Source organism: Colletotrichum destructivum, chromosome 1, assembly GCF_034447905.1.
Source record: "Colletotrichum destructivum chromosome 1, complete sequence".
Classification (NCBI taxonomy): domain Eukaryota; kingdom Fungi; phylum Ascomycota; class Sordariomycetes; order Glomerellales; family Glomerellaceae; genus Colletotrichum; species Colletotrichum destructivum.
In genome coordinates this window covers 404341-417927 of record NC_085896.1, presented here as the reverse complement: position 1 = coordinate 417927, position 13587 = coordinate 404341, and the positions used below count along the sequence as shown (strand labels likewise).

Here is a 13587-nt window from a genome sequence, read left to right as displayed (position 1 = left end):
TGATACACTTTCATAATGATAGCCCAGCTAAGAGCCATCGTAACTCCGCAAACAATGCAAGTTCATATCCTTTCTGGTTATACAAACAATCTCGCTCAGTTAGATAATGTGAGATATAACACAATCATGGAACAGAAAAGATTTGAGTGTGCTCTCACCTTAGAAACAAGCATGTGACCGAGATTCATCACATTCATGCTGTGCTACATGAGTTTCAATGTTGACACCTCAAATCTCAAATCTTTTACGACGGCTTATCACTGAAAGAGAAAATTTCAGGGACATTGCATGAGTCTTCAACACGTCACCATTGTGAATCAAAACTAACAATACAATCATCATATTTCCTCCTTGGCCATCTCTCTCTCCATCAACTCCCAGAGCCCCTGGACTCTATATCCCGACATCCAGTAGTTCCCCCCTGCATCATTGCCCACGATGATGATCCCATCTGTAAAGTTGTACGGCCCCTGCACATTCTGCACGTACGACGGCATCAGCGGCGCGTCCCGTGGACTGACAGCAGCGGACGACAAGTCCAGCCCGTATACGTTGCCCTGCTGCCAGTTCGAGAACCCGATTAGTTGCATAGATCTCGCGCCGAGAAACGGCGGCGCCCTGTTCCCGGGGTCCCGTCGGATGAGCTCGGCGTACGCCTCGACCTGCTCGCGCGAGCCTTGCTCCTGGACAGATCTGCGAACCTGCGACGCCACGTAGCTGAGCGGCCTCTGGAGGAGGTCTTTTGCCGGGATGAGTGTGACCAAGAAACCGACGCAGTTGCTGAGGAATGGTCGCTCGGGCGGTATGAGGTCCTTCAGGATCGGCCGCCATTGATATGCCTGTTGGATGGCGACCTTGTAGGAGATCAGTATCGTTAGCCATATGGCCGGCGTGCCCATGCGGCTTTTTTATTCTTCCCTCGGGGGGACGACTCACCAATCTTTCAGAGTCTTTCGCCAGATTTGATATGGCCAGGCGCGCAGCCCACGCTACGATGACGTCGCCGTCACTCACGAACGGCGTCTCCTTTCTGCCCTCGCTGGCCGCTTCAGCAGCAGCAGCAAGTTCCACCAAAGCCTTCTCCCTCAGCTTCTTGAGGTACGCCGCCGGTATGCAGACCATGCGATGCTCCTTCTTGCAAAATGCAAGGCCGTACGCATTCCGGACCACCCATGAAATGAGACCCGGCATGGACAGGAGCCGGTCAGCAAGCACGTGGGTTTCCTTGGGAGCTTTTCCGACGTCTTCCAAGGCATACTGCTCGGCGGCGAGCGGTTTTTGGTATCGCTTCATACCTTCCCTGGAGAGCCAGCATCCAGGCCTGCATGAGGGACCTCATGCCGACGGCGTCGATGGCCAGGTGTATCCAGTGCAGCACGATAACCGTCGAGTTCTTGAAAGATACGGTTCGGAGGCCGAGCTCGGGTTGGTCCTCGTAGAGGTAGTCATCCAGCCCCTTTGGGATCCGGGGACCATGGATGAGGTCGTGCAAGTCATTCGGGTCTCCCACAACTGCCGGTTTCCCATCGGATGGCGGATGGGGGATCCGCGATGCCGACGGATGGTCCTCGATCGCCACTTCACTGAGATCCACGTGGTCGTAGCCGATAGCGGGACGGTCCGGGGAGAACTCTTGTGGTATGTGATGTTCGAGCTCTCCACGATCCTATTAAAAAACATCGTCAGACACATCAACACCGTGAGAACACCACCCTGTTAAGGATTGGGCGTCTTACGTTTCGCCTGAGCCTAGCCCCCAGCTTGTGCCAGCCGGGACGGCTCACTACGCTCTCAAGAGACCCGCGAAGCTTGGCGGCATCCAGGACATCGTCGAAGACGAAAAGCGTGTACAAGACGAACGTCCTGAAGATGATAGTATCGTCGAAAAACCCGACTGGGACCACGCGGTCGGTCGGCACGCGCTGCGGCGCCTTCCGCTGGCTGGAGAAGAGACCAAACATGTTTCCAACGAGCCCGGTGATTACGTTTAAAGGATATGTCTCTGTCTTCAGCGACAGGGCATATGTAGCATTGCTGCAGAAAGAAACAAAGAGAAGAGCAGCACTCCGCTTTCGACAAAACCCAATTGCGGAGCAAACCCCCAACACAGAGAAACCTGTCACAACTGTGGCATGTTTCCGGACTGTTGGACGCTCAGGAAAACCACCCACTCCCCTGTCTCTTTTTCTGCAGGTCCCAACCCATCATGACTGTCACTTTGATTGCAAGGACTGATTCGTCACCGATGCTGATGACAGGTCACAATTTACCGCGCCAGTCGCTCCCTCTGTTGTTCTTCCCCGAAGGTGGATAATCCTGAAAATCCTGGGAATGACTGGCCAGGTCAAGGCTTGGGTGAGAACGTGGTGGGTTTCTTTTGCAATAATTAACGAACCAACAGCCCCCCCCGGTCATTGTACCTGGTTCCAACGGCGTCCAACCGCGTTGGAGACTTTGAAAGTGGCTCGCTTTTTTCTCAACGGCCTGTTGGTTCGTATCCCTGTTGCATCCTGGTCAAAAGAGAAAAGACAGAAAAAGGTGCTCAAGGGACACTTCGTGCCGTTGGGCCTTGGGCCTTGGTCGACCCAGGAACTGCGAGTGGACCAGTTGATCTCGATTATTCCGGCATACTTAAGTCTTGTCTTTTTCCGCAAGGCAGCGTGTCGTTGCCGAAGAGAAAGACGAATAAGAAGAGTCCTATATTTCTTTCTCATTTCTGTCTCGATGCAGAAGAGAGGTTCGTTCCCCTTGCCCACGTCCGCCTCCCCCGCAACCACATGGAGTTCTCCGGCATGAAGTCCTGGGTTGCTCGGAGCGAAGAGGGCGAAAGTCTGTCAGACATTGCTCATAACCTTCCCCCGATACCAGTGGCAGGACTCACAAGCGTCATTCAGGTTGTGACGTACATCCTGTCCGTACTGTCTACGCTCGTGATTGCCCTGCGTCTCTACGTCAGGCTCAAGCTGTCGGGCACGGAGCGAACATGGGGCTGGGACGACACGTTCGCCGTCGCCGGATGGGTATGTGAGGCCGGGTTCCGATGCCAAGTTTGAAAAGGGAGTCCGTCCTCTACCTAGGTAATAACACATCCGCTCGTGTAGGTTCCCCTTTGGCCCTCGGTGGCGTTCCTTATCATCGCGACTCGCTGGGGACTCGGGGCCCGCGACGCCCAGGTCCCCGAGGGGATGCTCTCCTACTACCAAATCCGAGTCAAGGAAGACATGTTTTACTTCGAGGTCATCTACTTCGCCTCGTCCATCCTGACCAAGCTGGCCATGGCCGTCATGATCCTCCGGCTGAGCTCGACCCGCGTCTACGCCTACATCATCTGGGGCAACATGGCGGTGCTGGGGACCAACGGGCTCATCTGCATGGTCATCATGTTTGTCAGCTGCTCCCCCATACCGGCTCTCTGGAATGAAAAGCTGTAGGCCACACACACTATCCTCATCACACCTCTACTCTTTTGTGATTTTTCGTCGGCTGACAATCTTCACAAAGGGGTTACTGTCGCATGCCGCAGGGTTGGATGCTCGTCAGCTATGCGGGCTCCGTCGTCCTGGCCCATGGTGGACTGGACGTGTGCCGTGACGCCCTTCTTCATGCTCCAGGGCCTCCAGATGCCAAAGAGACGCAAGATCTCGCTCCAAGTCATCCTCAGCCTGGGCATCATCGGCAGCGCCGCCGGTCTCGTGCGTATGGGATACTACCGCGCCTACGACACAAAGGCTCACCCGCACGAATCTCTCTGTAAGCAGGTCTCAAACCTCTCTACTTTCATCGTCGCAACATGGTATTGATACCGGGTCTTTCTTTCCCCCGTGATGAACAGACGATTGGGGCCACACTGTGCTCTGGTCGGTGCTCGAGGCGTGTCTCGGCATCATTGCCTGCTCTCTGCCGCCGCTTCGCAAGCTCTTCACCTCTTTCTATCCAAGTTCGCAGGGCAAATCAGGCAATCAATCTCGAGTGATGAACAGCAATGTAAGTAAAGGCCGCCAGTCGGTGATTTATACTCGGTGCTAGACAGCTAGCTGACTGGCCTGCTAGTGTGGCACAGAATTGGGCGCTCTCGCAGTGCAACCTCGAGGGGACACGGTCATCGGCCGAAGGGAGCGTTCTCCGCGAGATCAGTCTCATGACTTGCACTCGATTTCCAGCCAACGAGGGATTTTGAAACCACACCATCCACATGTTGACGCTGAGAGTGTTGAGGATGAAGATGAACGCAAGACAGATTATAATTCGGGATGAGATGCGAACGAGTAGGAGGGAAAAGGCGACTTGTAAAATTCAGTCGAAACACCAGCAATCAAGCTTTCTAACATGAGTTCTTGCAACTAGATTTCCTTTTTGTGAATTACCTGCAGACGGATCATGTGTTGAGCTTGCATGTTAACACAGCACGTTGTGTCTAGATGGATGCGGCATAAATATCAGTCCTCCGATTGGTATCAGCTTTCTCCAACATAAAAATCGAGTGCTATTGGAGACACGCGTGGCTTCAATCCATCTGTAAGCCCACAGCTTGCTCCCGAAGCCATCTTACACGGCGACGAGATTTAATCCTTGCTCGCTTATTCTGTGGAACCCAGACTTTGAAGCCATTCCCGGTTGGGGACAATCATTAGGCAATATTCATATTCCTTGATGCATTCTCATTACATCCCGATGGCATCCGTATTTGTCCAGTTATAGTTTGTCTAAGGTGCAAGACCTCTGCTGGGGAAGCTGGTCGATCTGCAATCCGACCTGCAGATGTCCGGGATCGTATGACGATGGCCGGCTTGGCAAACGTGAATATTGAAGATGATGCCGGTGAAGCCCGTTTCCTTTCCCGTCCAATCCCGAGAGAATGACCTCACCCTTCCTCTCCAATGGCTGGAAACAGAATGTTATCCCCAGCTCTCCCCGGCTTCCCAACATAGAAAGCGTTTCGTTACTGCACTTCGCTTGGGAAGATCATCAACGTTGGTGGCTTGATTAAGTTACTGGACCACCGAGTTGAACAATAGAAGCCGTGCCATCCGCGATCCAGGCTCCAATGGACAGACTAGACAAATTTCAATAGCGGGAGAGAGGGGTGTCAATGATGATGCGGTCTTGTTGCTCACGCTAAGCCGGAAACATACACCACCGGAAGCGTGTCTTAAGTGATGATGGTGGGGGGGGGAGCATAGACGCACAACATCACGGAGAGGGAAGGTCTTTCGTCTTCCAAGGTCGATGCCATCCCGGAATATCCTATCCTTGGGACCGTCTACCATTGTCCTCGCAAAGGAGATCGCCGCCCCTTGGCATTGGGCTTCAAGTTGGGGAAGGAAATTGACCCACGGATATGGAGTCATTGGAGTGGCACATGACATGGTGCAGAACGGAAACTCTGAGGGGTCGAGAGGACTTCTGAATCAAATTAGCCGCATAACGGGAAGTGAAAAGAATGCGTGGAATGCCGACACATCACCGCCAAGCCGTTCTACAGTATGAAATCTTTGTCAGTGCCCATGGTAGTAGAGGATTGTCATATTGCGCATCATCATAATCTTCAATGTCCGTGGCATTTCAATTTAATTATTCCCTTTCTCCAGGGCCCTTGCCTTGTGCAAGGATCGAAGGCACCCAACCATGTGGCTTGACGGATGGGAAGCAAGGATCATCAAAGCAGCGGAGCAATGCGGACAGTTCGTCTGCCTTGGGAGATATCAAAGATCACCGTGAACTAGGGGTCCGAATTAAAGGTACTCAGAAATCGGCCCGTCCCAGTGTTTGACCCCCCAGTTCGGAATGCATCGTGAGGCAGGTTTTAGTCATCTCGATCACTCGCCCAGTCCGACATCGCCATAGGGGATAGGAGAAGGTTCCCGTCGGTGTACGGCCGCAAACGTTGTCTCGGAGAGAGCCATTGACGGAATATACCACGACTAAAGGGCTGGACCTCCGCCTCTCTGCTACAGGATAAGCTTAACCCGGTGATCGAAGCCGGCTCGATCATCCCCCCCCCCACACCTCCGCTGTCGATGAATGCGGTCCGCTGGAGGGAGACTCCCGGCTATCCGCTGTCATATATCTCCCGCCAGCCTAGCTCGCCAGTCAAGGAGAGGCTAGCCCCAGCCAAGCGGGCGCCTCTCACCCATTGCCTTAATTCCTAATTCTCATAACGTCGGAGCCCGTCTCGGCCTCGACAATGGTTGTTCCCGTTGAATGTGGGGTTGGCTGGCTATGCAGAATCACTCTCATTCGCGAGACAACCGAATAGTTCGAGACAAGTGTCCCCGGGAAGCTCCAGCAGATCCTGAGACATGTCAAGCCGAAGAGGCTACCGCCAACACCTGATTCGGTGACGGTGTGAGAGGGATCCTGTCAAAACGTCCGCTTCCAGCATTTATGTTGGCAATGCTCAGATCTTCGGATAGAGAGCCCCCATCAAAGCGGGAACCCCGAGAATTGAGGGTGGACGGGACGCCTTACCCGCCCCAGCATCATTGTGAGCAGGACACCAGTGAGACGGCTGTCTTACAAGTCATGGATTCCTCTGGGCCTTCTCAGCTCGAGTCGACACGGGATTGTCTTGCCTTGCACGCAAGAGGAGCGAGCCGTCTCGTCACGCTATCGTGCTTGACAATCACATCACAGCGACGACCTTTGGCTCGCTTTCGATGAATACCGAGCCTGATATATCGTCCGCTATTTCACTCTTGTACGGGGGCCAAGGCCAAGATACTTCACAGTTCGTGATGATCGGACTAGCGCCTTGGTTATGTATGCTCTCATCAAAACATGACACTTCCTTCCCCTCCTCCCACACCTCCCAACGACGCGCAAAAGTTGTCTCTTTACCTCGTCATGACTGACTGACGGTTGGAGAGGACGAAGGGGTGTCTCAAGGAACGTAAAGTCTCTCTGGGGTCGGTCCAGACCCCCGATGCGTACCTCGGGAACATCTTTTAGCCCGCCTCAGCCAGTTAGTTCTTCTGCCCATTCGCATGTGTATCTCTCTGTGTGTGGGAGGGGGGTGTAAAGAAACCTGACAAAGACTTTGGAATACACGCATCTCGAGAGTACTTCACTTGGCCTTCGGATGAGCTCGTGGAACTCTTAGCTCACGGAGGAGGCACCTCCCAGTACGCCACCATTCTCTCATCCGCCTGCACCTTGGAACAACACACTCACGTTTTCAGAGCAGTCGGCGGCGTTTTCCTCAACGTTACAGAGGTAGATTTCGTCAACGAGAGCACGGCTTCCCGTTCTATAAGAGACGCCGAACGCCTCCAGTCTTGTCCGCTATTCCTCTCTGCCACTCTCTCTCTCTCTCTCTCTTTCTCCATCATCCAACTTACGCCCACAACCCTTCTCGGCTTGCTCCTCCTTGGCGACTCTGCTTCTATAAAGGCCCCCACCCTCCCTCCGCCCGTTTCTTTCCAAGTGCCCTCTCGTTTTCTTCCTAGTCTTCTAGAAGCAAAACCGCCGGGATGCAGACCAAGATCTTCGCCGTGGCCGTGGCCGCCCTCTCCATGGCTTCGGTCCAGGGAGCCATCACGCAGAGAGCCACCATCGGCCCTATCGTCCTCATCACCCCCCAGATCACCATCAACCCGAACGAACTCACGCAGGCCACGTTCAACACCCTCCAACTCCTCCGCGACGACATCCTCAAGACTGCTGATGTTGTCAACCAGCTCACCACCAACAACATCCTCAACGTGGGTTTCTCTCCAGCCTGTCCATCCTTGCGGCGAACGGTCATGCTAACGGTGTGCACAGAGGATCTCCCAGGCTACCGCTGTGCTTACCCAGGCCACTGCCAACGTGGGCACCATCGTGGCCAAGATCACTGGGCTTCTCAATATCCTCAATAACCCTCCCTCAACTACTCCTACTCTTCCCGGAGCTCCCTCAACGACTCCTACTCTTCCCGGGACTCCTTCAGTTCCCGCTCTCCCTGATATTGGCGGTGCTGCCGAAGACGTGAGCCCACCTGTCCAGAATTCCTTTCTCATATTAGACAGATATGGATGAACGGGTTCCACTGACGATCCCTCTCTCTCCCAGGTTGTCCGCGCGGCCCAGACTCTCGCTCGAGCAATCACCGCTCAGATCCAAACCCTCCAACAGCAGACCAACAGCATCACCGGTATCCTCCTGAAGCCCATCTACTCCATCACTCTGGCCGCCTTGCAGACCATCCTCGCCAACGTAGGCACCATCAGCAACAATGCCCTGGGCACCGCGGCCACCGTCCTCCAGACCGTCAACGCGACCGCCGCAACCGTCGAGTCCATTCTCGCGCGTGTCCAAAGTGCCCGGCTGAAGCTGAACCCCGTCCTGGTCATCGGCCTCAACCCCGACATCGTCTTCTAAACATGGACAACTACTCTCATTACACTCTTTGTCCCAGGAAAAACTCGGGGAGAGTGGGGACGCAGCGGCTTGGTTCCAGCACTAAGTAGGCAGGGCACCAGTCGACAACCATAATAACAACACACGATGACCGATGAGATGAACTCTTGGTATCATTCCGCCTTTGGGATATGGGGGGGTGAGATTGGACAATAATGAATAATCAAATGACGACGGACGCGCTTCACTTCTTGATGGATGACCTTCCTATCTTTAATATTTAGCGATACAATGAATTTTTAAATGAAAATGAAAATGAAATAGTACTTCAGAGCGACGTTATCAATAGTCGACGTCTTGTTCCTGTGACTGAGCATTTCCCAGAGAACCCTTCAAAGCTATCCGTGACCTGTTCCGCGTTTGTTAGTTGTGGTTGTAGTCTCAAGGATTATGAGTCCCTCCATGTGCTGAGCTCAAGTGCAGCTCATGGTGTGTTGCAAGAGTCTCTTGTGTGTTCAACACCCTCGTTTACCAACCAACACAACCAAACTTACACATATCTGTGACGTCTGACGTCAACGGTTCTCGCTTCAATATTTTTTTAAAGTAAGCCTCTGGTCATTCATGAATACGCAGTTTCCAGATTCAGCTACCGCCAGCTTCTGTCTGTTTTGACATATAGGGAGTCTCAGTCGCAAATAAGGTGATGTGCTTGGGAGCGCAAAAGATGGCGCGTTTCGCGTAAACAAATTGCAATCCTGGCATCACACCCAAAAAGAGCGATGAATGTGGAGCGTCCGAGGCAACGGAAATTCAGGGGGCACGGCGGGGGGCCCTGGAGACGGCCGGTTAAGCCGCATTGGATCGGATGACACAAATGCTGCATGCATGAGCTGGTTATTTGCCCTTCTTATAGGTCCCCCCCCTTATATTTGTATGTCCCCTACGAATGTTCTTCGCTGGATAATAAGTGAGAAAGTGAGAAGCCTTCTGTGACCTTCAGGTGAGGCCACAATATGGCCCTTGTCGACGTTTTTTCCCTCACCCGCGCGCCAGCATCATCCCTGCGGCATGATGGGATCCCGAGAACGAAACGGGAGATCCTCTACTATGTATAACCTCCCATCATCTTGAACCCCCCCCTTTTCAAGGCTATTTCAAGGCTTTTGGCCGATGGAAGCGAGCCACGACCCGCAAACCCGCGGAATCCCTATCGCAGGGGGGGCGTGGAGTTTACCGGATCGTCGGCCACACTAGGCCAAGCTTTGGAGCCTTGAGTAGATTGGAGCGGGATGGGAAGCGAGGAGAGGGTGGGAACGTGGGTAGTAGAGCTTAGCATTGCTCAGGAGGAAACGTCCCAAATCAATAAAACCAGCCTTCGTCCCCGCCGAGGCTCACGACGCTTGCCCTTCTGATCTCTCTTCCGTCGTCTTTTCGCCGTTTACTTTCATTCTTTTTCTGTTAACCTAGACGTTAACAAGTCCACGTTCTTTTCTAACAAGCCTCTCTCTCTCTCTCTATCACTTTTCTCTTTCTCTATCAGGAGTCTCTCCATCAGTCTCTATCTCCGTCACTCACAACACATCTCCAAAAAATGCGCTTCTCCGCCCTCACCGCAGCTGGCCTGCTCGCCCTCCCCGGCGTCAGCGCCAACCTGAACGAGCTAGCTGTCGCCGCCGGCAAGAAGTACTTTGGCACCGCCACCGACAACTCGGAGCTCACCGACGCCGCCTACGTCGAGATCCTCAAGGACAACAAGATGTTCGGCCAGATCACGCCCGGCAACGGCCAGAAGTGGCAGTTCACCGAGAAGAGCCAGGGCGTCTTCTCCTACACTTCGGGCGACGAGATCGCCACGCTCGCAAAGACCAACGGCCAGCTTCTCCGCTGCCACACCCTCGTCTGGCACTCCCAGCTCCCCAGCTGGGTCTCGTCCGGCACCTGGACCAAGGAGCAGCTGACGGCCATCATCGACACGCACGTGTCCAACGTCGCCGGCCACTACAAGGGCCAGTGCTACGCCTGGGACGTCGTCAACGAGGCCCTCAACGAGGACGGCACCTACCGCGACAGCGTCTTCTACAAGGTCCTCGGCACCGACTTCATCCCCATCTCCTTCAAGGCTGCCGCCGCCGCCGACCCGGACGCCAAGCTTTACTACAACGACTACAACATCGAGCTCGCCGGCGGAAAGCAGAAGGAGGTCCTCAACATCATCAAGAGCGTCAAGGACGCCGGCGCCCGCATCGACGGCCTCGGCCTCCAGGCCCACCTCATCGTCGGCAGTGCCGGCTCCCGCTCCGCCCTCGCCGCCGTCCTCAAGTCCTACGTCGACGCCGGCGTCACCGAGGTCGCCTACACCGAGCTCGACATCCGCCACGAGGCCATCCCCGCCGACGCCGCCGCCCAGGAGCAGCAGGCCACCGACTACGTCAGCGTCGTCGGCGCCTGCCTGGACGTCCCCGAGTGCGTCGGCGTCACCATCTGGGACTTCACCGACAAGTACTCCTGGATCCCCTCCGTCTTCCCCGGCACCGGCGAGGCCCTCCCCTGGGACGAGAACCTCAAGCCCAAGCCCGCGTACACCAGCATCTCCAGCCTCCTCGCCGCCGCCGGCACCGGTGGCGCTGCCGCCCCTGCTACATCTGCGCCCCCCGCCGCCGCCGCCCCGACCTCCGCTGCCGCCGCCTCGCCCACCAGCGAGCCCGCCGCCGCCGAACCTACCCCCGAGAGCTCTGCTCCCCCTGCTGCCGAGCCCACCACCGTTCCTGAGAGCTCTGCCCCCGCCGCTCCCATCACGACTCCCAAGGCCAGCGTCCCTGCTGCTGCTCCCGCCCCTGCCTCTACCCTGGTCACCAGCGTGAAGAGCAAGTGCGCCGGTGGTGCTGCGGCCGAGGCTGCTCCCACCGCCGCCGCCGCAGCCGGTGGTGCCGCTCGCTGGGCTCAGTGCGGTGGCATCGGATTCACCGGCGCTACCGCCTGCCAGACGGGCCTCACCTGCGAGAAGCAGAACGACTACTACAGCCAGTGCGTTTAAAAAAATGGCCGAGTAAATAGCCAGGGAAGAGACGTCGAAAGATACAACGGGACTGCTCCGGATAGCGTCCCGAAGAGATGGAGAATTTCGTGTACATATTTTAAACCATTCAGAATACATATTCTCTATTTTCTTGACAAGGCGTTGAGAATTTCGGCGGTGAACTACAACTTCAAGATGCGGAGAAACACCATGCTACTCTACCGTTCGCTGTCTGGCGTTCCGACCCTCGAGATCAGGTCCGGGACACTCGGTCCGGGTGGGGCCGAGAGTCCCCGAAGCCGTCCCTGACATACAGTAAAGGACTCGGGCATTCTATCTGAACAACCTCGAGTCATCGAATGGCTTTAAGAAAAATGCGGTATTTACCAAAGGTCCCTCCTGCAATTGACTCCGCCAGTAACAAGTAGCCTGGACCCATGGGTCCGTGACTCTGTTGCTCAAAGTCCCAACACACCCCGTTTTGTGACAATTCACAGTGAGGCATCATCACATGTTATAAACCCGTATGAAAAGTACCTTTCATAGTCTCGAAATCCTACCCAAACCTTGGCAAGACTCACGCGTGCGCCAATCCAACCATCCAACCATCGATCCATCTTACGTCTTCAAGACTGCGGCAGATGCGGCGAGTGCATCGGACTGCCATAGCTCCCAGTTCCATGTCCATTTCCGTGTCCCGGCACCGGTGACTCTCGACCCGGCTGGTCATAAGGAGACGGCGAGCCCATCTCGCTCCGTGCCACGGCCGCGGACGCGTCCAGCTCGGAGTATCTATTGAGGTTCCCTTGACGGTATTCCGAGTTGGGCGACATGGGCGGCGGTGGAGACGACGTGCCGTAATGCGACTTGTATGTCTGCTGCGGTGAGGTCCCTGCGTACGAGCTCGTGGCTCCCGTGAACTGCGGCTCCATCGGCCGGCTCGACAACTCCGTCTTCTCGGCAAGCTCCGTCTTGAGCTTCTTGTTCTGCTTCCAGAGCCATATCGTCGAAAGGAGGCCGGCCAGGAGGGAGACGCCGGCGACGACGGCGAGGCCGATGGTGGCGCCCTTGAACGGGGACGAGTTTTCGACCGCAGTGCCGTCGGAGCTTGTCGAGTTTGCCGTGCACACGGCCTCCTGCGTCGCGATGGAGAAGGCGGCGTCCGTACCGCAGCAGGTCGTGTTCGATCTCCCACAGCAATACTTGGCCGTTCCGTCATTGCAAGCCGTCATGAAGCTGATGTTCCCGGGATTGCCTCCAGTCTAAACACCACTGATCAGTGCGCTGTTCACCGGTGAAACATTATCAACGTCGGCGGTTGTGGTGCGGAAAGAACCCCCGTACCTGAACATCCGTACAGACGTGGTTGCAAGCCTTGCTCTTCCAGGTCCGATCCGTGCAGTACCCCCGCTGCGGCTGGCCCTGGCGGTTGATACACAGGCCGGACGACGAGCAGGTGTCGCGCTGGTCGGGCGGGCCGTCGAGGGCGCAGCAGCTCGAAAAGACGCCCGACTGGTTGATGCCGAGCTTGTTACACGGCACGTACGTCTCGTTGTTGGCCAGGTCGCCGTTGGGCGCGTAGCACGCGGCTTCTTGCGCGAGGACGCGGGCGGCCAGGCCCAGCGCCGCCATCAGGAGCGACGCCAACATGTTGCGGGCGACGACGGGGGGAGAGCTGGCGGGGTTCGGATTTCGGCTCGAGACCAGAGGTCGTTATTCTGCATCCGAACGTGGAGGAGAAAAGGGGAGAGAACGGGAGAAGAAGAATCGGGGCCACGATTCATGGGGGATGAAGGGGGGTCTCCCACTCTATGAAGGAACCCCAGCAAACAAGCCTTACCCGTGTGCAACACACCCTCCTCTCCCTTCTGTGCCCATCTGTCGCCTCATTGCAAAGCCTCCCATCGTCTTACTGGCAGTTTGGTGGAGGGGGGGGGGCTCGGTCTTACATGCATACAAAATTGCCTGCATGGTGATGGTCAACCCCAACGTGCAGCCAACGTAACCACCACAACGTTCTGAAATAGGAAGGCCAGCCGCGAGTGCCTTGTAAGCAACCCCAGCACCCTCTCCCTGGAGCGGTCAGACGAACCGTTGGATGATGCAGAACGGGCATCCTGGTCATGTTGGGGGCTCGCCCACACCGATGTGCAGAATATGGCCAGAGGCCGCACCAACCAACCGGCAGCGGATATGCAGAATTTTGTCCAAGCATTGGAAAGAGCGGCTGC

At 55.7% G+C, this 13587-nt stretch overlaps 6 protein-coding genes across 6 annotated transcripts; 3 read left to right on the top strand and 3 right to left on the bottom strand.

The window, feature by feature from the left end:
• Positions 1 to 303: 303 nt before the first annotated feature.
• On the bottom strand, positions 304 to 2021 carry CDEST_00140 (Putative chloramphenicol acetyltransferase-like domain superfamily). Its single transcript, XM_062916299.1, has 4 exons — positions 1737 to 2021; positions 1335 to 1666; positions 937 to 1300; positions 304 to 854 (listed from the first exon to the last, which is right to left on the bottom strand). Exons 1-4 carry the CDS (start codon positions 1959 to 1961, stop codon positions 339 to 341), a joined length of 1437 nt encoding a protein of 478 aa, XP_062772350.1. The 5' UTR covers positions 1962 to 2021; the 3' UTR covers positions 304 to 338.
• A 756-nt stretch (positions 2022 to 2777) lies between these two features.
• On the top strand, positions 2778 to 4177 carry CDEST_00139 (uncharacterized protein; the record flags this gene model as incomplete). The annotated part of the gene is made up of 5 exons (XM_062916298.1): positions 2778 to 3020; positions 3102 to 3427; positions 3524 to 3750; positions 3833 to 3984; positions 4061 to 4177. The coding sequence occupies 5 exons, from the start codon at positions 2778 to 2780 to the stop codon at positions 4175 to 4177; spliced, it is 1065 nt and encodes a 354-aa protein (XP_062772349.1).
• Positions 4178 to 7296: 3119 nt separating this feature from the next.
• CDEST_00138 (uncharacterized protein) lies at positions 7297 to 8617 on the top strand. Its single transcript, XM_062916297.1, has 3 exons — positions 7297 to 7700; positions 7762 to 7965; positions 8050 to 8617. The coding sequence occupies exons 1-3, from the start codon at positions 7470 to 7472 to the stop codon at positions 8356 to 8358; spliced, it is 744 nt and encodes a 247-aa protein (XP_062772348.1). The 5' UTR covers positions 7297 to 7469; the 3' UTR covers positions 8359 to 8617.
• A 299-nt stretch (positions 8618 to 8916) lies between these two features.
• On the bottom strand, positions 8917 to 9223 carry CDEST_00137 (uncharacterized protein; the record flags this gene model as incomplete). The annotated part of the gene is made up of 1 exon (XM_062916296.1): positions 8917 to 9223. The coding sequence occupies one exon, from the start codon at positions 9221 to 9223 to the stop codon at positions 9026 to 9028; it is 198 nt and encodes a 65-aa protein (XP_062772347.1). The 3' UTR covers positions 8917 to 9025.
• Positions 9224 to 9634: 411 nt separating this feature from the next.
• On the top strand, positions 9635 to 11974 carry CDEST_00136 (Putative Cellulose-binding domain, fungal, glycoside hydrolase family 10 domain-containing protein). Its single transcript, XM_062916295.1, has one exon. The coding sequence runs from the start codon at positions 9932 to 9934 to the stop codon at positions 11372 to 11374; it is 1443 nt and encodes a 480-aa protein (XP_062772346.1). The 5' UTR covers positions 9635 to 9931; the 3' UTR covers positions 11375 to 11974.
• CDEST_00135 (uncharacterized protein) lies at positions 11488 to 13006 on the bottom strand (the record flags this gene model as incomplete). The annotated part of the gene is made up of 2 exons (XM_062916294.1): positions 11488 to 12618; positions 12701 to 13006. 2 exons carry the CDS (start codon positions 13004 to 13006, stop codon positions 11983 to 11985), a joined length of 942 nt encoding a protein of 313 aa, XP_062772345.1. The 3' UTR covers positions 11488 to 11982.
• Positions 13007 to 13587: the final 581 nt, after the last annotated feature.